This window comes from Cydia pomonella, chromosome 25 (genome assembly GCF_033807575.1).
Source record: "Cydia pomonella isolate Wapato2018A chromosome 25, ilCydPomo1, whole genome shotgun sequence".
Taxonomy (NCBI): domain Eukaryota; kingdom Metazoa; phylum Arthropoda; class Insecta; order Lepidoptera; family Tortricidae; genus Cydia; species Cydia pomonella.
Genome location: NC_084727.1, coordinates 6,257,209 through 6,282,726, shown reverse-complemented (window position 1 = coordinate 6,282,726; position 25,518 = coordinate 6,257,209). Strand labels below are relative to the sequence as shown.

The window sequence follows — 25,518 nt, the reverse complement described above, 5'->3', positions numbered from 1 at the left end:
AAGAATAGTAAAAACTATATTAACGACTATTCACTTTACCGTTCATTATTTATTTGGTTCTCTGATTTACACTTGTCTCTCGAATTTAGCTATTTATTAACTTAACTCAGGCTGTTCATAAAGTAGAAGATTATTTTTGTAGAAGGTAGGTTAGTTTTAGGATAAAAACTTGTTTAAATATGTTGGCACACGAAAATGGAGGACCCCGCCCGAATATGTATCAGATATATTTTGAAACAATATATCAGATTTCAAACGCGTTCATGTTGAGGGTATAAATGTCCGTTCGACGGGACGGTTGAGAACTGTTCCCCGCCGTATGGCCTATTAGCTCAAAAAAATCCTCGTGTGATAGGACCTACATATTATGAACGACTTCCAGCCGATATAAGAAGTGAACTGTGTGATCAGACATTCAAACGCCGATCGAGAGATATTTTGTTGGATAGACCGTTGTATTCTGTTAATGAATTTATGAACGATGTATAGATTTTGACGATCCTCTACAGGAGATACTATCTTGACATTATTTTAAAATACTAGTATCCTGTAATTATTTAATTTTTGAATTGATATTTTATTGATTATGTTTTTGTATATCTGTTTTGACGATCATAATATGAATTCTTGTAGATTGACATGCTGCAGTTTATAATGTAATCTGTATTATGAAATAAATAAATCTATCTAATCTATCTATCTATGGTTTCATTTTAAGAATTTTTTATTATTATAAAAGTTAGAAGTTTTAAAAAAAATATTTTTTGCTCCAAATTTTTATAATAATCAAAAAAAAAATTTAAAAATATACATCAATATTGCACGGACGTGGACCGACTGGGAGACCATGGATTATCTTGTCAGAAAAGTGCAGGACGATTTTCAAGACATGCGTCGCTTAATGACATAATCCGTCGATCTCTTGCCACCATTAATGTGCCTGCTCTTCTCGAGCCGATTGGCATTATCAGGGATGATGGCAAGAGGCCTGATGGGGTGTCCTTAGTTCCTTGGAGCTTGGGACGAATGTTAGTGTGGGATGCTACTTGCGTAGACGTAGACACACTGGCACCGTCCCACCTCCAACGGACTAATGTAAAAGCGGGCGTAGCGGCGGAAAGCGCCGAAATTTTGAAACGTAATAAATATAAGAGCGTCGGTAGAGAGTACCATTTTGTACCATTTGACGTTGAAACTCTAGGTCCATGGGGTCCCAGCGCACACAAGTTTTTTGGAGAAATCACGAAACGTCTGGTCGACGTAACTGGTGACCGAAGAGCTGGCGATTTCCTCGCACAACGTATCAGTATTACGATACAACGAGGAAATTCCGCCAGTATCCTTGGTACAATGCCTCAAGGGCCTATTTTAGATATAAGCTAGTTATAGTAATCATCTGTATATATCCATTATGTATATTGTTACATCAAAATATGTAAAAATGTTTTCCATAATGTCAATATCCAGAGAGGTAAATGGGGACTACGTTTTTATGGGGAAGAGGCCGTCCCCCTTGCTCTTATCACTGAATGGGCCCTACGGAAGACCAGCACTGGCTTTATCGCTAGCATTATGCTGAGTTGGGCTCATTTCATGATGCGCACATAATTATTTCTTATTTTCTTGCTGTTGTTGTCTGTACGTGTTCGTACATGTTTTGTGATCGTCACGAACAAATATATTTATTTATCTCATCTTATCTTTTATCTTTAATTACAGAATACAAGTCAGTCGTAGGTAACGAAGCCTTCAACCAATCTGGTGTTAACTTATTATGGTTAAATCGCCAATTAAATCCATACTTTATCAGGCCCGAATTCGGAACCGAGAAAGAGTATTTTTCCGTTTCACCAAATATCAGCACATCGTTTACAATAATTGAAATGTATAAAATGGGTCATATGCAAAAATATCAATCATTGATCATTTTTTGGCAATTAGAGACAAAGTATATTTTACACGGAACAGATGTTCCGTGAAACGGATAACGATTACCAGGCCCTAAATCGGGACTAATTTCGGGCCCGAAATCGGGAAGTGTGGATGTAATTGGCGCTTAAGGCCTTCGTACGCCTCAAATAAATAGTAGGTAGTGTTTGATAACAGAGTATGGAAGTGTTATCATAAACGTCATACTTCTATGAAATTATGAAATAACACTTGCACACTCTATGCTAACTATCAAACACGATGCAGAGTTTAGCCTGACTTTAAGTATGTAGGCTGATATAGAGGTAAAATATTCAAATATTCAATGCTGTTTTTAACCTCTGCCGTTTATAGTTCCGCCTTAACTGGCATGTGTTGCCAGCATTTTTTATTAAAAAAGGTTGCTTTTACGAGCCCTTTCATGTATATTGCTGGTTCCAGGGGAGGATATTGGATGATGTGTGCGCTTAGTGAAAATATTAAAGTACCTATCACCGAGTTAATAGCTGGATTGAGGGAGGGTTCCTGAAACAAAACTGTGATTTCATGACAAGCTGATTTAGCACACTCAGTATTTGAGCCAATCCACGAGGAAATCGGCGTGTCCAAATCACGATTATGTCTGAGTGACGCGAAATTGTGTTCATGTATGTACGTTTTTGGTATAAACGGAACATTTCTAAGCATAATGAATAAGCCTAGGCAACGTACGAGACAAGCTACAAACACTAAAGGCTCGTATGCACAGACTGCAGCCATGGAGGTCATGGTTAATCTTCCAGCGCCGCACCTATACAACAAGAGGCCTCTCTCTCAGCGGTAAGGTTGCGAACCCTTAATTCATGGTCTAACATAGGAGCTCTTTACAGAACATACCTGGAAAAGGTATATGACGAATTTCCAGTGCTTATATCGGGCACGCATCGGATTAAAAAACAAGCTATCTTCGACAAAAGGTACAAAATACAGTTATATGAGAACGACAACCACGAAGGACTCAATCCTCGGGAGCTGACAATCTTCTGATTGGTCCAAAACAGACAGCGGGCCGGGCTCCGGAACCTCCTCAGAAGACCTAAACTTCTCAATCACTATAACGCTATAGAAGCCTATAAGTCGGTATTCCAAGCTAAGCGCACCGGCATCATAAATGCCGTGGCTGTCATCGGGCCTGAATGTAGCACGTTTTACCACTAATCTACCAACTGAACATTTGTACAACGTGCTGCCTTCAGTATTTCGTATTGGTCAACGCCATTAAGTGACTTATTCGTAAAAACTACGAACATACGTCTTTTTACCAAAGACTTAAAACAATAAACGGAAACGCCAAAACTATTTCCCCCGACCAACTTTCACCCTTTCGTGTTATGAATACGTTAAATAACAATTAAGGTATATAAAGTTATACGTGTATTTATGTTTGTCCGTGACTGAATGACTTTGTGACGAGAAACGGTCAGATTCTTATCGTGATATAGCGTTTTACAGCGAAAAAATGCCTTTTTTTCGTCTGGCAACACAATTTGCTTTGCCACGAAAACAAAAGAGGCTGCCCTTTAGTTGCGCGGTGCGCCTGTAGCATTGAGAAAAAGTGAAAACAAGTAGACGAAACTTGATGAAGAACATGAAATTGTCTTATATTCATAGGTGTAATGCACTTACACAATGAACAATGATTGTTCATATATAATGGATATCTCAATTTTCAAATTTGCCACCTTTCTGACAAAATTGGCACAGTTCCTCTCTCTACGGCCCTAATCTTAATGTTTTAAAATATGACATTAATGTCAAATATGCACGAGGTCACTTCTTCGTGCTTATAGTTTTTTCTTAATTTAAATAAAAATAAACCATAGTTTGACATGCCACGGGCAAGGGCAGCATCCGCTCGGTGTACCTCTTACATCTCATTAAAGGGCTTCTGCGTGTTGGATTCGGCTTGACGCAAGGCTCTCAAACACCCGGAACACCATTGTTCCGTGATGGGCAATACATAGTTATAATAGAAATTATTGTTAAAAAATCAATTTTCGTGACAGCAAACTCTAGGTAATTTTAATGGATAGAAAAATTTCAGTACCCAGCCCGAATTTTCTAATTGATTTTTTTTTCAAAGTTTTATGGATATGTGTAGGTACTTTGATAAAAATAACCTAATAAATGTGAAAGTAGCTAATTTAGCCAATTTGGGTGTAGATGTCGATACATATATACTTATATAGTCACGGATCAGGAAATATTCTTCATGATTAAGGATCTAATCAAGCTATAAATACTGAATAAAAAATTACCCGTTTAATATTGAAACTTTTTTACAATGGCAGCACCATCATAACCATAACTCACAACTTTTAGCGGGCGGGCAAAAATGGCGCCCGGCCAATTTCCGTAAGAAATCGTAATAGTTTTCAATTAAATTAGTTTTGGTAGCTATTTGTTACACCGCAGAGTTGGAGATTGGTTATCTCTTAATTCTTAATGCATGCCATCATGCCCGTAGAAAAAGGTGCGAATTTAAAATTTTGTATGGGAGGACAATCCTTCGCGACTATATTTTTTGAAGTGAAAACTTCTTTAGCGGCGGTGTACACTTTTTGTGATGGGGAAAAAAATGTTAAACTCGCGTCAGGTGTCACGTGACCGTCAGATTGAAAATTCGTAACACGGACACGTGACGTCATGGTTTCTTATGAAAAATCGTATCTCATTCAAGTGTGACATTTTATTTTCTTCATAATCAAAGTGCTGTCATAACGGTTAAAGAGGTTTAATCTTTGTTAATTGTGTTGTATTGTATCTTTGTGTTATTGGGTCCATGTGTCCATGATTGTAGATCAAAGAATATAATACTCACTAGGAGTTGTAGATACTTAAATTTTTCCTTACCAAAAAGTTAAATAACAGAAAAGAAGCGTGATTGTTTTACTTAATATGATGGTGAACGATTCATTAACATTTACTCATGCTCACTTCTCATGAATTACTCTGTTAGTTATGTTATATATTAACACTAAAATTCGCATTTCAAAATATCTTCTATACTCAAATTTATTTACGTAGGTATAACAGAGAATTATCTTTTTTTATGAAAATGCTACTCAATTTCTCCAAAACATCAAAAATGCACAACGTTAATGTTCAAGTTTTCACTTCTGCCGGCACTCCCGGAGTGCAACCCGTTGTTTTTTTTTAATCTGCCGCCTTTCTCTTCTGACAAAGCTGACTTGCCAGAGTATACAGGGTGGGGCCTGTAACTAAAGCAAAAAATTAAAACGTAGATTCTAGTCTTCAACCTAGACAACTATTGTGTAGCAACTTTTTAAAATCATAAAGTTTTTAGATTGTTCTTTTTTCAAACAAAGTAAATAGTATTTTCAATGTACATAAAATAAAACTCCGTCTAATTGACATCGCCTGTCAGTCTAGTCACTCTACAGATATAATCAATTTCATAGTACATTGCGTGTTCGAATTAACTTTAAAATGTAACAAAATTCAAACCGCAAGTTTTTTTTCAAAGTCGTCAAACAAACGTTGCGTAGTTTGAGGAGAAGAATGTACATTTTAATTTTTTGCTTTAGTTACAGGCCCCACCGTGTATACGTTATCAGGAAAGTTTTGTTTTCTTATTTTCGACTAATTGTGCGTTTCACATTTTGTAACTTCTTTTATATTATGTCGAGCCTCGAATATACAGTTATGAAATAAAATTTATTTAATTAAAATTTCACTTGTTTCAGAACGTTCCTGCCCTGCAACCATCCAGCGTAACCTCAAAACTGTCAATTCGTCGCCAAAATGTATTTAAACTTTACCATATAAAATACCTAACGCGTTACCACGGTACCTCGCTCTTTTGTCACTTTACTCTCAAAATGTTTTAAATTGAAATTCAAAAACAGCCAATAGACTGTTGGGTCTGCTTGTCCTTGTTGAGCTTATTTTATCAGATTTTTAGATACGTACACATTTTTATCACACAATTTCAGTGTGTATTTTCCGCATATACTTGTCATTGTAACAAGCGCTGTTTATCAAAAAAATAATTGAAAAAGGCTTCTTTTAAGTCAAGCAAAGACTTTCCATTTCTAAAGCAAGTACCCGTCTAGTTTTATGTGCGAATAAATAAAATCCAAAATGGCGACGCCACCCGAGTCTCCCGTGGAGGAGCACGCGTATGAGTTGGAGCCGACGCGGACGCCGAAGCCGATACCCGTGGCGTTGGAGGAGCTGTGTCGGCAGACCAAGTTCTCGAAGCAGGAGATACGTGTCATGTATCGGGGGTTTAAAACGGTGAGTTGATGCAAACTATTTCTTGTAAAACAAAACGTATACGTACAAGGTAATTTTGCACTGGATTAGTAAGCGGCAGTGTGAAATTTATTCGAAAAATATCTCGATTTTTACAGAACTTTCTGTCATCTTTCTGCTAAGAGGAACTGAGAGACAGAAAAAATTGTCGGACAAAAAATTTAGTTATAATATAAGCCTTCAATAAAAATATGCTATTTATATGACTTCCGGGCGAAATCTGCCGTAGCTGGACCGAAATTCGTCGCAATTTTTTTTTAAAGTATTCAAAGACTAAAATGTACATACGACACTATTGTGAAAAATTCGACTGACGTCAAAGAGAAAAAATATACGGGCGATTTCCAAATGTTATCGTACAAAACACATTTTATTGCCGAACTTTTTTGAATTGTTGTCGTTACCTGCACAATAAAAATAAATTAGGACATTGTTTGTACACATATTTCATGTAATGTAATGTGTTGTAAGTTTGTTATTTGTTCCTTTTTTTAACTGAATTTCATTTGCCTGATTGTAATTTTTGCTACGAATAAACTATTTCTATTTGTTATCAATTGCTATTATCTGGGTCGGTAATGCAAACAATATCGACGTTGTTTTTTTTTTGTTTTGCTACAAGTCCGGAAAACACCTCCATAAGTTATGTTATGGTGTAGCATGCATACGTAGCGGTGTTGCAATATCAAGCGAAAAGCACGTGTCTACTTACATGCCTTCAACACACTTGAAACTTAATTCCGATTTTGAAATATGTTATGGTTTTCATATTGATTTGATACTGCGAGTCTTGTCAAGGTCGTATATATAACAATCATAATAATTCAGATAACAACCATTCATTTATAGGCCCGTGAAATCCGAGGAAATAATTCAGCCTATAAACGTCGCACTGCTGGGCAGAGGCGGCGTTAGGCGTGGGCCACCGCCTACGGCCTCGCGGTTCGAGGGGCCTCGTAACTCCATTAAGTACATCTCGGACACAACGTAAAAATGTTCGTTATTTCTGGCGCCACCAGAGGGCCTCGCTAAATGTACCTTGCCCACATAAAATTTTGGTCTTGCCCCGCCACTGCTGCTGGGCACAGGCCTCCACTCATGCGCGAGCCCACACTGGGCCAATACGGGTTGGAGACTTCACATACACCTTTGAATTTCTTCGCGGATGTATGCAGATTTCCTCACGATGTATTCCTTCACTGAAAATCTAATGGTAAATATCAAATAATATTCCGTATATAAGTTCTGAAAAACTCATTGGTACGAGCCAGTATTTGAACCCGGGACCTCCGGATTGAAAGTTGGACGTTAGATCGACTCGGCCACCACCGCTTTCTATAACAAAATAGGAAAATCTGAATATCGTTCTTGGTCGTTGTTATTCCGGAAATATAGCTGAGTCACTTTTACTTTCAATATTAAGGAAAGATATGCGACTCGGAAGACGGTGCAAAAAGTCCAAGTTTGATGTCAGAGCCACAGAGTCAGTCTTATAACTCCCATGATCCGTCGCACTTACGCAACGTTTATTATTATTAAAATTATAGTACCTTATTCACTGCTTAGCTACGGTCGTAGCATTCGTAGCACTATGTCGTAGCCGATGATATGACTTTGAAAATGCTCCGTGGAAGCGAAAAGATAACGTGTAATGATTGGCGCTGAATGACAGATCAATTCAAGTTTTAGTAATTCAATCTGTTTCCAATATAATATGGACCGGACTTCCGGTTTGAGAGCCATCTTGATAGTCACGCTTCGTGATTAATTTCTTTGTTTTATGCTCATTAATATTGTTTAAAGTGTAATATCGATAGTTTATTATACAGTAAACTAATGTGATAGTCTGCAGTGAATGAAGAATTAATCTTGAAACACGTTTAACCACCATTTTGGAGTCAATGTCCGGTAGTCCACGTGCTACTTGTATAGTCCAGCTATCGCTTTACAAGCGCTGATGAAATCACCCTACACTGTTTTGTACTAACCGTACAATTTTAGTCGTATCTGAAGCTAATAATACCTTGATACTGGCGAATAATAATAGAAGAAAAAGAAGAACACAATAAAATCACTCGTATTAACCGTACAAAGCTCCCAATACCTTGATACTGGCGAAATAGTCCCACTGGACTGAAGCCATTTTTTTTAAAGAAGTGAAGTGAAGTAATATTGACCTGTCAGCGTCAAAAGTGACCGTTTTGATTGAAGTTTGACATAATTAGTTGAGATTCAATAGACCTTCTTGTTAGATATCAGCCCCCGTAGCCCACATGCCAATTGTAACGCTCTAATCTAAAGCGAACGAACCGCAACTGTCACTGTTGCATTAATATGTAAGAGCTATGCTACGCTACGGAGCGTTTACGATTGGCATGTTGGCTACGCGAACAGGCTGCTATTCATATCATATCCGACGTCAAAGTGACATTGATTGCCCGAATCGCAGCTACTTCTGTTATTAAACGGAGATTAGAACCATCTCATATTGGAATGATGTCGGATGCATGTTAAAACAGTATTAAATTATATTGTTGGAATTGGCCTGTTAGAGGCACTGAACGATATACCTAAACTTAATTTAACACATTCACTGCCAATATTTTCGTATCGCTACGTTCGTAGCCAATCCCGGAATTCTACCGCTTTTTCCGCTCCGAGCGGGTTTCCGGCGCTCAATGTGTTAGTTAACACAACAAAAAAAAATACTTTTAACGACCAACACCAGGATCGATCGATATTAAGAGTGAACTACGAGTATACCACTTACTCGTCTAAGTATATAAAAAGAGAAAACGTTTTCCACTTCTAAATATTTTCCATTCTTTTGATTTTTTAGTATGTTATTGACACAATGAAAAACTAGGTTTATAGGTGTTCCTTTTGTTCAAAATTTGCAAAACAAGAACTTTGTTTTCCTTATAACGAAACCTATAAACCTAGAATATATTATGCTGAAGCGATCGACATCAAAATTATTTGTTAAGATTTAGTTAGTGGAATCCGTTTTCTCCCAAAATCTAATTTCATAGAAAAAGTACCGTTATTTCGTTCTCGCAAAGCTATTCTTCCCTTTGAAATAGCCAAAACTTTGAACATGTCTCCCGATTTCCTGTCGAAAACCATTAGTAGCACATCCGTTTCCGACGGAAGCACGTCAGCTGTCACTCCACACGTGTTTTAAAAGGTTCTTTATATAGCGTTCGCTTGCAAACGAAAGGTCCTTTATACATCCGCGTTTGCTGACGGCAGTTATATCAAATGTCACTGTTCGATTTGAGTTTGTTAGGTCACAGAATAAATAATAGTATATACTACCGTACAGAAATGACACTTCCTACCAAATCGAAGTTTGACAGCGATTCAGGGACGAACCATGTTGTCCTTTTCTTATGTATGACACTATCCCTTTCGTTTATTAGGGTTATAAATTTTAAGTAAATATCTTATCTGTGGTTTTGCACGCAAAGGAACGTCAAGTTTTGTTAACCCTAATAATTGTTCGCCCGCAAGGTCGAGTGTGACCCACCAAAAATTATTTATCTTTATCCAATTTGCACCTAACAAATTGGATAAAGATAAATAATTTTTTGAAATGCTTTGCACAAACAGAAAAACTTGTTATTATTGCCGATTGCCGTGTTTGTGTGCGTTGTATCTGGAGCGTGTATTTTTGATGCGATCGCATTATCTTAGGGTGTTCAGATCCGACCGAACACACTTTCATAGGTTGTCTAAAAATATTTATTTTGACTTATAAAATAGTTCAGCAAGTATCACTAGATTCACTAGATTCTATATTTTAACTAAAGTCCACCAAATACCTACAGTGCCGCTCGCAAAAAATAATAGAAATTATTAGGATTTTGTAGTTAACAGTAGGTAAAATTAAATTTCCTTTCAAAATAGTTTCATAGCAGTAGTCTCCGTCATCAGATCAGCTCGATGGTACCATAATATTGCATTGTCACCCGACTTACATAATTTATGCAAATTTTCAGGTCAATCGGAAATCGGGAAGTAGGTCAAATTTAGCTTCCAAGATTTATTATCTTTAAAACTAGAATAACTTCATACTTATAGCAACATTTTTGCTACTGCAATGCTTACCAAGACATTTTGTTTACTATTGCTACAGTAGAAAGTGCTTCTAGAGTCTGACCAGCTATTTTTTTAATCTTTAGTTTCAAGCTATCATTTAATTTCATAGTAATTTTATTGCCAGGGGACTTCCGGTTCCAGCGCCATATTGATAGTCACGCTTCGTGATTAATTGCTTTGTTTTTTGTAGGTAGTGTGCAGTGAATGGAGAATTAATCTTGAAGCGCGTTTAGCCACCATTTTGGAGTCAACGGCCGGTAGTCCACGTGCTCCTTGTAAAGTCCAGCTATCGCTTTACAACAGCTGATAAAATCACCGTACACTGTCTTGTACTAACAGTACAATTTTAGTCCTATTTAAAGCTCCTAAGACCTTAATACTGGCGAAATAGTCCCACTGGACTGAAGCCATAATTTTAAAAAAGAAGAAGAAGATGTTTATTGCCAGGTGCGGCTTGTCCTGAAATTCCCGCGTTTTTTTGTGACACGGATCGCAGGACAGACTAGTTTAGTAGAAATTAGTCATCTTCAAAATGATTCCACTTTCGATGTTGCCCAAATGTATCTCACGGCCGTGTTCTAACAGTGGTTTAATATTCTATCAAATAGGCGAACACAACAGAGGTCTATTGTTCTGTTAATGTTGACTGCAATACAGTACAACGTAGTTTACTATTAATATAAATTGCAAATGCATTTCAGCCGTGGTTACGGCCATTTACCGTGGGTTTATGTGCTATCTCTGTTATATAGGCGATATAAACCGGGGATCACTACTGGCATAACAAAACATACTGGCATATACTTAGTTTGTACCTACGGCGGCGCTTGCCTCCCAAGACCCTGCGTACTTACAATTGTTTTCCTATATATTTCACAATCTATTTTGAACTTTCATTGTGTAATTAAATTAAAGGCATTCTCGACTTCGTTCGCCTCAGCATTGCTCCGAGCAATTATTAGGGTTGGCACAATTTGACGTCCCTTTGCGTGCACAACAACAGATAAGATAATGACTTGAATGTTTTGACGACCGGTTTGGCCTAGTGGGTAGTGACCCTGCCTATGAAGCTGATGGTCCCGGGTTCAAATCCTGGTAAGGGCATTTATTTGTGTGATGAGCATGGATATTTGTTACTGAGTCATGGGTGTTTTCTATGTATTTAAGTATTTATAAATATTTATATATTATATATATCGTTGCCTAAGTACCCTCAACACAAGCCTTATTGAGCTTACTGTGGGACTTAGTCAATTTGTGTAATAATGTCCTATAATATTTATTTATTTATTTATGTTGACAACCCTAATTAGCTAAAGGGTTCAAAATTAAAAAAAAAAAACTACTCCTAGATCTCATGAGGCTAGAGTAAAGAGTAATAAAACTTGTTACATTACAATAGATAGCGTTGAGTTTTAAGTCGTAGGTAATTCGAACAACGCGAGGAACGCAGTTTTATATGAAGGTTGTTCCTCTTGAATATTGACTACCTAGTCTCTGTCTACAGTAATGCTTTCCACTCTGCTATAGTTTAATCTCGGCGCGTTACAGCAGCTGACAGGTAACAAACTACAACGATACATCAAACACGGCTCCATATTTCCTAAACGGGAGTTCATTTTTCAAATCAAACTGTCAAGCTTTTATACTCAGTGGTCCGCAGGAAGTGCAGAGTTAGACAAAGCTGAGTTGGCAGCGATTTTGTTAGTCCAGACTGTGCAAGTATTATTTTAAACGTCAAATTTTTATGAAATGTTTTAATTAAATTTACACAGATGTGGGCTATCAAAATCGCTGCCAACTTACCTTGGTCTAACTCTACCTGGATTGTAAATCTGAGGTCCTGCCACGAAAAACGAAAATTGAATTTTCGTTATCTGCCTCTCTATTGCTCGAAAATGCAAGTGATAGAGAGGCAGATAACGAAATTTCAATGAAGCCCCAGTGTTGCCAGATTAGATTTTTTAAACTCGTAGAATTCCGTATATCATTGCGTGTCAGTGCTATACAAAAGCCGTTCTGCGGGGTTTTGTTTCTAATACTTTATTCGACTATTTTGAACCTACAACGTAATCCAAATGTTGAACTAAATAACAAAAATAAATTATATCTTTTGGTCAATGTGCCCATCATTTTTATTTAGAATCAATATGGTCAGACTGCTGTTTTGCAGAAAAACAACATGTTATTATTTTACTTCTAACATTATTGTGAAAAAAAAATAGACAGAAATTTTGTAAATTCAACAACAATTTCTGTAGGTCTGGACCTAACGGCCTTAATGCCGTAGATCTACAGATCAAGATAAAAGGGACATCTGTAATGCTTCAGTGCTTTAAAGAAATTCGTAAAAAACATATGCTGTACGTTATTTTACTTAAAAAATGTACTTAAAGTAAAAAGACTGAGCATCACAAATAAAGTGTCTGGTAATTAATTTTTCGGTGAAAAATGCGCATTATTTAAAATGTATCTATGAGATCGACCCGTTTCGCCTACACATTACACATACATTTTTATACATATAATCTATGCCGGTTTTTTCTACTAACAAAATTAGTTTCCCAGACTACCTAAACCAATTTACTAAATAACACATGAATATACAAAGCCAAATCACTTTTCAATAAGCAATTTATTCTTCGACAAGAAACTTGCCATCACTAAAAAGTTCCAAAATTGTAAACCTTTTCAAGTAGGTTATTTACCCTTTGGGCGCCATTTTGTTTAGCATTGCATTCATTATAGAAAGCCTCGACACGGCAGAGAGTGATTGATGAGAGGCGACAAACAAATATTAATAGCTGTACTCGTAATTATTTTAAATTAGGTTAGGACCGTCGAGTACCCTTTTCAGACATTCTGCAGCAAGTATATGTATAAAACAATTAATTCTAATATAATAATTAGTGAAAAAGTTTAATAACTAATGTCCACATATTATGCATATCTTGTCTATCAAACCAAATTTTCAATAAACAATGCGGCAAATTTAAAAAATGTACCTAGACTCGTAGCGTCGATCCCCCTATAATTTTTGAATAAATTTAATATTTCAAATGTCAAGTTTTTTTGCTTAGTAACATAAATTACATTCAAGATCTATTTACGTAAAATTGAAATAGTCGTATTGTCTAATAGTCCCTTAAAATATTCTTAAACGACATTTAAAATCAGAGAGAAAGAAATAAAATAAATGGGACGAAACATGAAACACTAAAATGTTCACACGGAACAACCCTCAACATTCACAAGCGAGCCTCATTTGCGAAAAGAACTCTTTTAAAATTCTCGAGTTATAAATACAACTTGCATAACATTCGGACTTTCTTTGCCGCGAACTGTCAAGATGACACGTCTCCCTATTTTTGGCGCCAACGGTCGACGACATCCTCACCTACTGACCTTTTTAGTTCAAGCATGAATGCTAACGTACACCCGTCTCGTTCTGACACGCTGTTTAAACCTCTACAGGTCTCTTTCTAATTCATTAGCCTAGTAGCTTTTATGATTGTGTTATTTCGAGATTGTTTCATCGTTCAAATGAGCTGTTTTATTTCGGCGTAAACACTTTTGTTGTGTGAAATGGTGAAATTGCAGCTAGGAATTATTTCGATAGAATTTTTACTTTAGGAATTTATACGCTGCTGCAATTTGCTTGATTAAATATTTATATATAGTCGGCAGCTGAACTCTTTTACGTTCGCAATGACGCCTGAATACTTTGAATATAAAACTACGAGTAGTTATATTACCTATACGTAGTAGCTTTGCCATTTTTTTATGCGAGTTTTGGTGTTTCATACTTTTCCATGCAATATAAAGTAGAGGACCTAAATGTATGAGATTGTAGACAGTTGTTTTTGTTTGCCGCGGTCGGTAACGGAATACCGTTACGGTAAAAATGTGCCTATTGGTAATTTGTACTCTAACAGATTGCATTTAAGAAATATATAAGTATCACAACCTCTATGAAATTATGACATTCAAACTAACACTTGCACAGTCTGTGCTGTCTAAATCGCTGCCGAGTTAGCTCGGTCTGACTTTAGTTCAGGTGCTTTGTGGATTATGTAGAAGTGACATCTGTATACCTACACAATTTTACAATACATAGCTCCTTAAGCTGTATTTGTATATAGTAACGACAAGATAACGTTTTTCTACTCGTCTGTAATGGTTGAATTAAGATTCCGTAAACCAAACTAAAATTGCGTACGTTTCAAGCATGGGCTCCCAACTCAACAATAATACCTCCAGTATTTTGTACAATCGTGATATAATAGAGAGCTTTTCAGTCGAGTACCATGTTTTGGCAACGAAGCTTTTTTTTTTTTATGGAGGATAGGCAGGCGTTTGACCACGATCACACCTGATGGTAAGTGATGATGCGGTCTACGGTGGAGCACGCTTGCCTATGAGATACCTATTTACTCTAGCCTTGAAGAGATTCAGATTGTACTCATACGGAAACACAGACTCGGGCAGGGCATTCCACTCCTTGGCAGTTCGCATAAGGAATGTTGAAGCGAAACGCTTCGTGCGTATTTGTGGAGCTTGCTAAGTTACCTAAGTAAGGTACGAGATTTGAAACGTAAGAAAATGTATGTACCTAAACATCTTGCTGGGACCAATGTGCCTAAAAAAAGCGCATTAAAGTATTAATCAGGTTCTACTCTAAGGTGTATAGGGACCTTCAAAGACCCTATAATTATGAACAAAATACATATCTAATAATTTAAAAGCACTTTCTGCTAGCAGGGTGCGTCCCAGCTGGTCCCATGAGATATAACTACATAATATATAATAGCGTATGATATACTAAATAGGTTATAACTGCTACCCCTATACAAAACAAGCTGTTGCCAGAAAAGTAGGTTGGGTTAGGCTAGAATTGCGACTTCTACAGAAAACCAACTGCTGGCAGGAAAGTGGGTTAGGTTAGGTTAGAACTGCGACCCTTACAGAAAACCAACTGCTGCCAGAAAAGTAGGTTAGGTTAGGTTAGAACTGCGACCTCTACAGAAAAAAACTGCTACCAGAAAAGTAGGTTAGGTTAGGTTAGAACCGCGATTTTCGCATTCTCTTCATCTTTATCATACTCGTTAAACATGAGCTTGTCTCTTTCTCTTCCGGTGAGCGGGAGCTCATAAGCACGCGCACATTTCTCGCTTGCTCAGATGCGACTAAAGCCCAAAGAGCATATAATCACTCTAAAGCCAACTTGTACAATTTGTCACAAGGTAAGCGCTTCAATTTTAGAACGCGTGAAAAACGAGGTTTAGACTACCAAGAACTTTCATACAATTTTCATTACTTAAAATCTGCGGTATCTGATCAAACTTTAGACGCAGTTTGCCGTAGTAACCGGCAATGTAACGTAAATTGCATGCAAGTTCTTGCTAGTCTACGCCTCGCTTGACATATCGTGAGTTATAATAAGTTATTGAGGTAAGCAAGATGCCTTGGTCTGCGTTGCAGTATATGTGTTGCCAAAGTTGAAAGGTTTCTTGATAAGGTTTGGATATTTATTCGTATACATTCATTACAATAAAATTAAATAAAACTTTTTCTTCTTCTTCGCGTTGTCCCGGCATTTTGTCACGGCTCATGGGAGCCTGGGGTCCGCTTGACAACTAATCCCAAGATGTGGCGTAGGCTCTAATTTTTACGAAAGCGACTACCATCTGACCTTCCAACCCAGAGGGTAAACTAGGCCTTGTTAGGATTAGTCCGGTTTCCTCACGATGTTTTTCTTCACCGAAAAGCGACTGGTAAATTTCAAATGATATTTCGTACTTAAGTTCCGAAAAACTCATTGGTACGAGCCGGGGTTTGAACCCGCGACCTCCGGATTGCAAGTCGCACGCTCTTACCGCTAGGCCACCAGCGCTTTTTTGTAAAAATTAAATAAAACTAACTAAATTAAATAATACTATTATGAAATGAAAACTAGTTAAACCTAAAAATAAAAATAAGGTAGGTATATGTGATTTTCAAAATTACCCCAAAGCACCTTATTTAGCTTTATCATTGTGTAAACATATACAAAATAAACCCTAGTCGTCATGACGCAAAATTGGGGCGAGCAAAGCCAATTTAAATCGATAACGCCTCGATCGTATTACGCGAAATGATGTAAAGCCAAGTGACATTCGTATGTACATGTGGCTTTTTAAATACTTAGACACGAGTTTACAAGGCTTCTGAGCCAATTAGAATCGTATGACATGATAAACAATGCAAATACGGGATTTGTACATAGGTTAGATTTCCTCACTGTAAAGGTTTGCAATAATCGAAATTAAACTTTCGTGAGACATATTCTGAAATGTTTAGATACGACGGTTACAATCGCTTGAATTATTCGTCGCTATTGGCGACATGTTCCGAACGCTGAAGAAGGACCCCCGATGGGTTCAAAATATGTCGTCAGTAGCGACGAATAATTCAATTGAGTCTAACCGTGGTATCTAAATATTTTGTAAGTAGATTTTATTTGTTGTAGGTAGAATTATGAAATGCTAGCTCTTATCTGCAATTACGTCTGTATATGCGTATGATAATCATTCATAAAAATTATCCTATGTCGTTCCCTGGGTTTCAAACTATCCCCATACCAAATTCCATCAAAATCGGCTTAGCGGTTTAAGTGTTACGGGGTTACAGACAGATTTACTTTCCATTTCTAATATTCGCAGGGATATTATAAATGGGTTGTCCGGAAGACGCTTAAAAAGGCGGTAAATTATTATTGTATTTATAAAAAAATAAAACATTTTTGGTACAAGCTGACTGTACTTACCTACTCATCGAGACAATGCTTACAACTTCAAACACATTACTTTGCGGCGTTGTTTTATCACAGGCCATCCACCACCAGTCTCCATCATCAGATCGGCTCCATGTCATCATAATATTACATTGTTATCCGATTTACACATATATATGCAAAATTGCAGCTCAATCGATAGTGGGTCAAATAAGGTCAAATTTAGCTTCCAAGATTTGACCCACACTACAACATACAACAACTACGTATTAACAGGGCAAGTTAAATAAAAGCTTGTAATAATAAAAACGGTTATACTCGTAATACTAAAACTTCATCCCTATTTTCTATTTTCCTAAAGTTTCCAACAATTTTGAAACATTCCGGAACTGCACATAATATGTAAAGGCTGACCAGTAATATACAATGTGTCCCTAGCCATTGGACAAAGCCGATATGTACATATGCATTAGGGTATTTAGAACCAGTGTACAAAGTATCATAACAACCGGTGTAGCGGTTTCGAAGAAATTAACAAATTACCATGTTTTACTTTGGAGCAGCCTGTATGTGTTAGTAACTCCTAAGGTAATATCCTCAAAGAATAGTATGGAACCTTCTTCAGCCTTTTTGATTATCTTTTTTATTTATGACACTAATAAGCTTCCGACTTTTGAAAAATGTCATCATTATCAAATATTTCGAACAAATTGTCAAAAACACTGCCAAAGATTAACACAGTATGTTTCTTTTTGTTGTCGATTATTGCAAATAACTTTTGTTCGAAAAAAATATTTTTTTATTTTTTGTTCTAATTAAAAAAATATTAACGTCAGAGCATTCCTGAGAAGTACCCCTACGTGGGATTTCAGGGTTTGTCCAATGGCTAAGGTCACCCTTTATGACCACGCGCCATATTGCGGAATTTCATTGGAACAAAAATTTCCTTACTTAAGAGGTTACATGTTCAAAGTTTTGGCTATTGAAAAGGGTTAAAAGGCTTAAGCTATTCTTGCTTTGCGATCCTAACGAAATAACGGTAATTTTTTTTCAATTACAAAATCTTTCGCTTGCTCAGAACTAGGGAATGCTAACCGGTTAACCGGTTAACCGGTTACCCGGTAATTTGACCAATATTACAGTCTGTAAAATACCGGTAATTTCCAGCCGTAACCGGGAATTTACCGAACGTTGTATAGGCAAATAAAAATGTAACAACCTGTTGAATTAGCCCATCTATGTCTTCGTACTTACAAAAAAAAACCAATTACTACCGTTTATGATTACGAAGAGACACCTAAAATACTTACTTTTCTGCATCTTATGATCTCGTCGGAGTAGGAACTAGGAAGCAATGTTTTGTGACAAATGAGTGGTCGCTAATCCCTCGCCCTTTCCCTTCTCGCCACCCCTACCCGATCCGCCTTACTATGTTCAGTGTCCTTTGTTTTAGTCTGTAGTGTCAGACAAGTGTGGAATGCGAAAGAACATTTTCTACCGCTGGTTACTTGTGTTCAAGATATCGTTCACGAATGTCTAAGCAACGTTCTATATTTTATATATAATTAACAGAATGATTTGATGATGACATGTTCTTGATTCCAACTCCTATCTTAAGAACCCGGTAACGATTTTAGAGCAAACATTTTAAATTGAAAGATTTAGTCGTTGGAATTGTACACCTTTTGTTACGTAATATCTAAATAACAAGTATTGGTTTCTATTAACACGTTTTTTCATCTTGCCTTTTAATAATGAGGTCGCAAGCGTGCGTCCCCGGTAATAGATGACGAGAAGGGATAGTTTTTAAAAATTCATATAAATTATACAAAATGATGTATAAGAACAGTTTCAGCAAATGTTGTAGATTGTTTAAGTATCAAAATTACGTTGAAATTAAGTCAATTTTCAGAGAAATTGTCACTTGTTTTGAAGTAATTTCTGGAGAAAATTGATTTCGTCTAACTTTCATTTACACTACTTCAAATTTATAGTAACAAAAATGTAGTTTATTAAAGTTGAAGTACAGGATATGTGTAATACAAAATTACCATTTTTAGCAGTCCAAACTTAACGAAATTTACAAATAAGATCGACAATATCACTGCTTTTCGCGCGTTTACCTAAACGTCCATCAGAAAAAAAATCATTACTAATTAAGTGAGTCTGTTTAAAAAAAAAATATTATAATGAAAGATAACAAGACGTGCTAATAGAAACCAGTACTTGTTATTTTTAATAGTTAGACATTTTTGCGACTAAAATCGATAACGGCCTCTTAAAGTGCAATTTTAAAGTAACTAGTGTTAAAATGATATGAAACTAATCTGTTAAATATTTTTTTTCTTATATTTACTAGATTTTAATGAATGTTGATTACGGTTTTAGTTACTTTAATAACAATATTATATTGATAGATGTGTAAATGCAAACGTGTATGACATTTAAATGACGACTGTCACTTTTTTGTTACCCTTTGATTACTGCGATTTTTAAAGAATTAAATTTTTTAATGTTGCTTATTTAATGTACAAGTTCATTCCGCTTTGAAATGATACATGTTTGATTTTTTATTCAATATGATTGTAAATATATCTTGTTTAATGTTTATAGTTTATTTTCATTATTTTGTTTTGTCGATGTTTCTATAAAGTGCTGTTGATTACTTTTAAAGGTTACTGACGAAAATAAGGACACAATCAATAATAATGCAAAATCAATGTTTTTTATTTCATAAACGTATAACCGGTAATTTACCGGTTAACCGGTTAGTGGGACCTCGCGTCGGTAAATTACCGGTAATGTAAAACGCCCGGTTATTGCATTCCCTAACTCAGAACTCAAAATCAACACTCGCAGGAAAAAACAACTTTCCTCTCTTGTTGCACAAACTATTGTCGTCGGGCTTTGAGAGTAGCCAGTCTAATAATGCAATCAAAATCACAATCTCAACGTGTGACGGCTCATTTCAATCCAATTACTAGTCTGTAAACATAATCGCCGTGACATAAAGACTTACGTCAGAATTTACTACATGTTTGCTTCACTCGTAATTGAGTTTACATGAAGCCTAAAGCGGTCCACTGATTACCAGAGGGCCTACCGCGAACCACGTTCGACGTGTTGCCTCTCTGTCTAACTTGTAAATTCATGCGTAAGTGTGACAGGGAGGCGACACGTCGAACGTGGTTCGCGGTAGGCCCTCAGTTCGCCGGACGGTATCGGCCTGTCATTCGCGATTTTGCGAATAACTGTCAGGCCGATATCGTCGGGCGAACTCATTCGTTCATTTCATTTCATTTTATTTATCCATTAACAACTTGCGTCGTATTTGAAATTACATAAAAACATCTTAAATAATACAGAACTTGTAATCATTGCGGCCATTTAATAGTTAAATACCCTTTATAAAGATGATATTTCCTAGTCCAGCCGTTTTTAAGTTTTGTTTTAACCCCCGACGCAAAATGTTTGTTATGTTTGTCGCCAATGTATGTCTGTCCGTTTGTTTGCCTGTTTGTAGCATCGTAGCTCTCCAACGGACGGACCGATTTCTATGCGATTTTTATTACGTAAAAGCGAGTTTTCTTGCGGTGGTTCCTAGCTCTGTTTCGTAATCGATCCAATGGTTTGAAGAGTTTCCAAAATTATGTAAGATATTTTTGGCATAAAATGGATTTTGTTGGCATACTTATAGCGTATTTGTCCCCAGGTATTGACATTATGGAAATTTAATTTTTAAACTAAAACGGGACTTTAATTGTGTGCAATTACGTTTATTTACCTAATTAAATTTAAATAGATTTTCAAAAAACTATATCATTGCTCATATCTTGTAGAGTGTTATATATTTTTTTCTGTTAAAAAAAAAACATTTTTTATAATAAATGGTTCAGAGTAACTTACATTTACGAGGTAAGAAAGTTGCGAAACTTTATATTTAAAATGTCAGTATAACATGTTTAGTGAATGATACCGGAAAGGTGGTATGTTGACGGCGCCGTGAGCAGCACGCGATGCCTGTACTACGGTTACTTTTACGATCCTTTTTTTTCAAAACATTAAAACTAGTGGCTCTGTCAGCCGTAGATCTCACAGTTTTGAATGATTCACGGTTAGTTTCTCTAAAAGCGCCAATTACATCCATACTTCCCGATATCGGGCCCGAAATCAGTCCCGATGTCGGACCTGATAATAGTTTCGTTATCAATATTTTAAATGTAAAAAATACTTTGTCTGTATTTGCTAAAATGTTCAATGTTTTATATTTTTGCATATGAGGCATTTTTTACCTTTCAAATTTTGTTAACGATGTGCTGATTGTGACATATGTGGGTAGATATAGTAATCAGGAACTAGGAACGGCGAACACACTGAAAGAGGTATTTATCAACCTGAAAACACTGTTAGATTTTGTAGAGGAGCTGGGGTGGCTAGAGTAGCGCTACCTCGTTTTTCACGCAAAATAGGCACAATGGATGTCGAGTTGCGGAAACGGCCCTGAGAAACTAACTAACTAACTACATTCTATGCTAAACGGACGTGTTTCCTTGGTGCCTCCTCATCAGCCCGTATTTAACAGTGGCGACGAGATTTCGACAATACAAAACGTAATCACGGCCCATATCCCGGTTGATTTAAGTCTACCGTAAACCTCACGTTAAGCTTGGAAAAAAGTAAAAGTGAAAAATACTTATACAATAGTTCGTTGAGTCGTTGTTATCAAAGTGAACTCACAATCGTCTTAAGCCATTGACATATATATCTAAGGACGGGCCTTTCGGGCAATGAGAATGGGGCCAGTACAGCGGTTTCACGCGCACGAATTCAAGCCAATCGTGCAGTCTAACGCAACAACGCGATTGGTCGATTGGTCGCAACTAGTTCCGTTAGACTGTACGATTGGCTCGAATTCGTGAGTGACACCACTGAACTAGCGCCATTATTAGTGACAGTTAGGCTCGTCCTTAGATATATGTCCATGTTTTAAGCGCTATAGACGCTATTGTGGCGAAGTCCTTTATGCCAATTCCGCATTTTGAAAAAATCTTAATACTGTCTCTACAAAAAAACTATGTAATCATAGAATGGTCACAAAATTTCACGAGATTCGATTAAGAATTGCGACCCGTAGAGGAGAACATCCGGACATAGGAAAGCAAAATGCCCGAGTTTAAATTCGTTAACGCTACGGTCAAAAAACTACGTGTTATATGCATATTAGTGACATACAGCCTGCTTCAAAATTGAATGGACTTATTAATAAATTATGAATGTATTTAATATCCAAAAACAAAGAAATAAACAAACATAATAAAACTTAAATTAAAGTTAAAAAATTTGGCCCAAATCGCCGTCAATGGGCAAGGTGCCTAAAAGGATGAACGTATTTCCCTGCTGTATGGCGATACTTATACGCTGTGCGAAATAGTTGTCAACCTAGTTAGGCACGTCTCCTAGAAACTCCTAGAAACAATTACTGTATTCTTTTTCTATGTCCTTTTTGTACAATAAAAAATATTTATTTATAAATTGGCCATGTATCTACTCGTGTAAATGTCCTAGAACAGAAAAGTCACTCTGATCCCTCATAGCAGGAAAGACAAGCCCCTATCCAAATAGATATAGAAAAAATACCCGTTGGGAAATCCGGGACTATTTTACTTATCTCCTATTTGGTATATAGAACTTTTCACCATTGACATATGTCTAAGGACGGGCGTTACGGGAAATAAGAATGCGGCCAGTACAGCGGTGTCACGCACACGAATTCGAGCCAATCCTGCAGTCTAACGCCACAACGCGATTTGTTGATGAGTTCGCAACACGCGCGCGATTGGACGCACTTAGTTGCGTTAAACTACATGATTGGTTCGAATTCGTAAATGACACTACTGAACTACCACCATTCTTAGTGCTCGTAAGGCGCGTCCTTAGATACATGATATATGTCAATGGAATTAGCCTAATTCATAGAGACATAGCAAAAACCATAGTGCACGTACCGATCCTGTATTTCAATTATGAAAATTCACTTCGCGGTAGCTATCTTATTCAATAATTTTACAAATTATCTATAAAGCTTAAATAACACCGATAACCGACATTTCAATGTTTCATATTGTCAATTACTCATTTTTTCCATGAAAAATTCAATGTTTGTTATATCGCTCAAGTCCTCAAACAAACTCATAAGAAATTGTACGATCAATGTTAAAAACTTTTCGAGTATCAGTAGTACTTAGTTGCATGGTAGCGTGTGAAGTCGATAATAACCCCATGTTTGAGCACTAATGAGGTCGTTAAGGTCACGGGCAATGATTTCTCGATTCCAACCACAGAGTTATGATTTAGTAATTAAATACAATACAGGATGTTTATTTAGTCACCTGCAATAATTTACGGGTTGAATATATTACTTATATAAGTCATACTGTTACTAAGGGAAGTGGGACCAAGCTCGAAATCGCGAAAAAAAAAGACTGTTTCATGCATTTTGACATGTACTATGGGAGAGTAATTATTTTTTCGCGATTTCGAGTTTGTTTCCATAGTAAAAGTTGCTCAATATGACCTATATATTCACCCCGTATATTATTGCAGGGTATTGCAGGTGCGCTATACAGGTGTAGCGCTAAAGCAGTAAAAAACTTGAAACATTTGTCATGTTTTTTAAAATATACATTCTAACGCATTGAAACATAGGCAGAGGTAGCTAAGACAGAGATAAATCTGTAATTTAATGGCTTCCTAATAGCTTAGTCGGTCGTGAGTAGTGACCCTGCCTTATGAAGCTTGAGGTCCCGGGTTTGAATCCCGGTAAGGGTAAGGGTAAGGGGTTTATGTGTTTATCACGAATACTAAATTCCTGAGTTATGTATGTTATTTATTCACTATAAAAATATATTTAATTTTTCGTTGACTTGCATGATATATAAATGTACTTTATACATTCGGTCTCACATATAGGCCTAGCCTAGTGCGGGGAATCCTGGAAACTCTGTTGTCAACTTAGTTATGCACGTCTCCTAGAAACTCCTAGAAACAACTACTGTATACTTTTTCTATGTCCTTAATGTGCAAAAAACATATTTTTTATCTTATCTTTATCTTAACTTGTTAAATTTTTAATGTAATATAAATTGTCATGTTTGCATATAAATGGACAATTATTAAAAGCATTAATTTAGATTTGTAATGTTTTACAGCTAAAGATAATTACTTGATGTATTATGTAAACAATTATTTAAATACAATGAAAAAAAAAACATTAAAATTGACTATAAACTAAACAGGAATAAAAGTAAACAAAAAGAAACACACAAATACAAAAATTAATCAAACAACCCGTCCCGAGCCCTCCCAGACGCAAAGGTGCCCATCACGCTCGCCGCGTTGCCACGCTGAATCGCGATAGACAGCCTCTGCATCAGGAATGACCCGGAACGAGGGTCATGACCCCTCTCCCTCAACCGCCGCCCCAATTCGCCCAAGAAAATTTTGGCCTCGGCACACCAACACCCGGACGTCTCTACCGCAAACATATCTTAACTTATGTATATCTTCGCCTAGTACCCATTGTAGAAGCTTTGTTTCGTTCGGACCTAGATCGATCTGCCTGTGTTTCATAATCTCGATTTTCTCAAGATAACAACTCGAAGCTGGCTGCATAGCCAACGTGCCAATCGTTAACGCTCCGTGGCTTAGCGTAGTCATCTCTCTATTACTCTTCCATATTAGTGCGACTGTGACAGTTGCGTTTCGTTCGCCACGGAGCGTGAACGATAGGTACGTTGGCTACGCGTCCTGATCAGTGAATCACACAGATCCAACAAGCGAGTGTGTGTGCGTACGAAATCTGTTTGTAATGAAGTTACAGTTTTGTCTTAGCGGCCCTACGTCTAGATACATGAGAGACTACAATTAATCAAGATGATAATCGTCAATAGAAAACTTCAGTCGTAACTTAAATTATCTAGGCTTCATCTTAATCATCACGTGACTTTTCGTAGTCTCTGACATTTTGATACAATTTTTTTCTCGTCCTTTTTTGTTCTTGGTATTTGCTGATGCTCGATTGTAATCTTGGCTATGCCTGGCCCCCTGCTCTGTGGATTTACTCGTACTAGTTGATATAGTGCTCGCTTCATGTCTCAGTATTCTTACCAAAACGGTTATTCTTTTCGTAGTCGACATCTAGCGTTAAGTAGCGGATTTATCAGTTCTGCTACTTGACAATAGATGTCGCAACGAACGAAAATTCCAATGCTCAACAATTTTCAGCTAACCGGAACTCTATTTTCAACTCCTTCTGCTCAATATTAGTTGTAAATAGTTGAGTTGAGTTGTTGTTTGACGACCGGTCTGGCGTAGTGGGTAGTGACATTTATTTCGTGTGA

At 36.8% G+C, this 25,518-nt stretch overlaps 1 protein-coding gene across 1 annotated transcript in view; it reads left to right on the top strand.

Annotated features, from left to right (window-relative positions):
- The window catches only part of LOC133531679 (Kv channel-interacting protein 1), a 91,025-nt gene that overhangs the window by 40,918 nt on the left and 24,589 nt on the right, over positions 1-25,518 (top strand). Inside the window, exon 2 of the mRNA XM_061870041.1 lies at positions 5,676-6,228. Within this exon, the coding sequence (XP_061726025.1) occupies positions 6,073-6,228 (156 nt within the window). The 5' untranslated portion in view covers positions 5,676-6,072. The remainder of the gene's footprint in view (positions 1-5,675; positions 6,229-25,518) is intronic.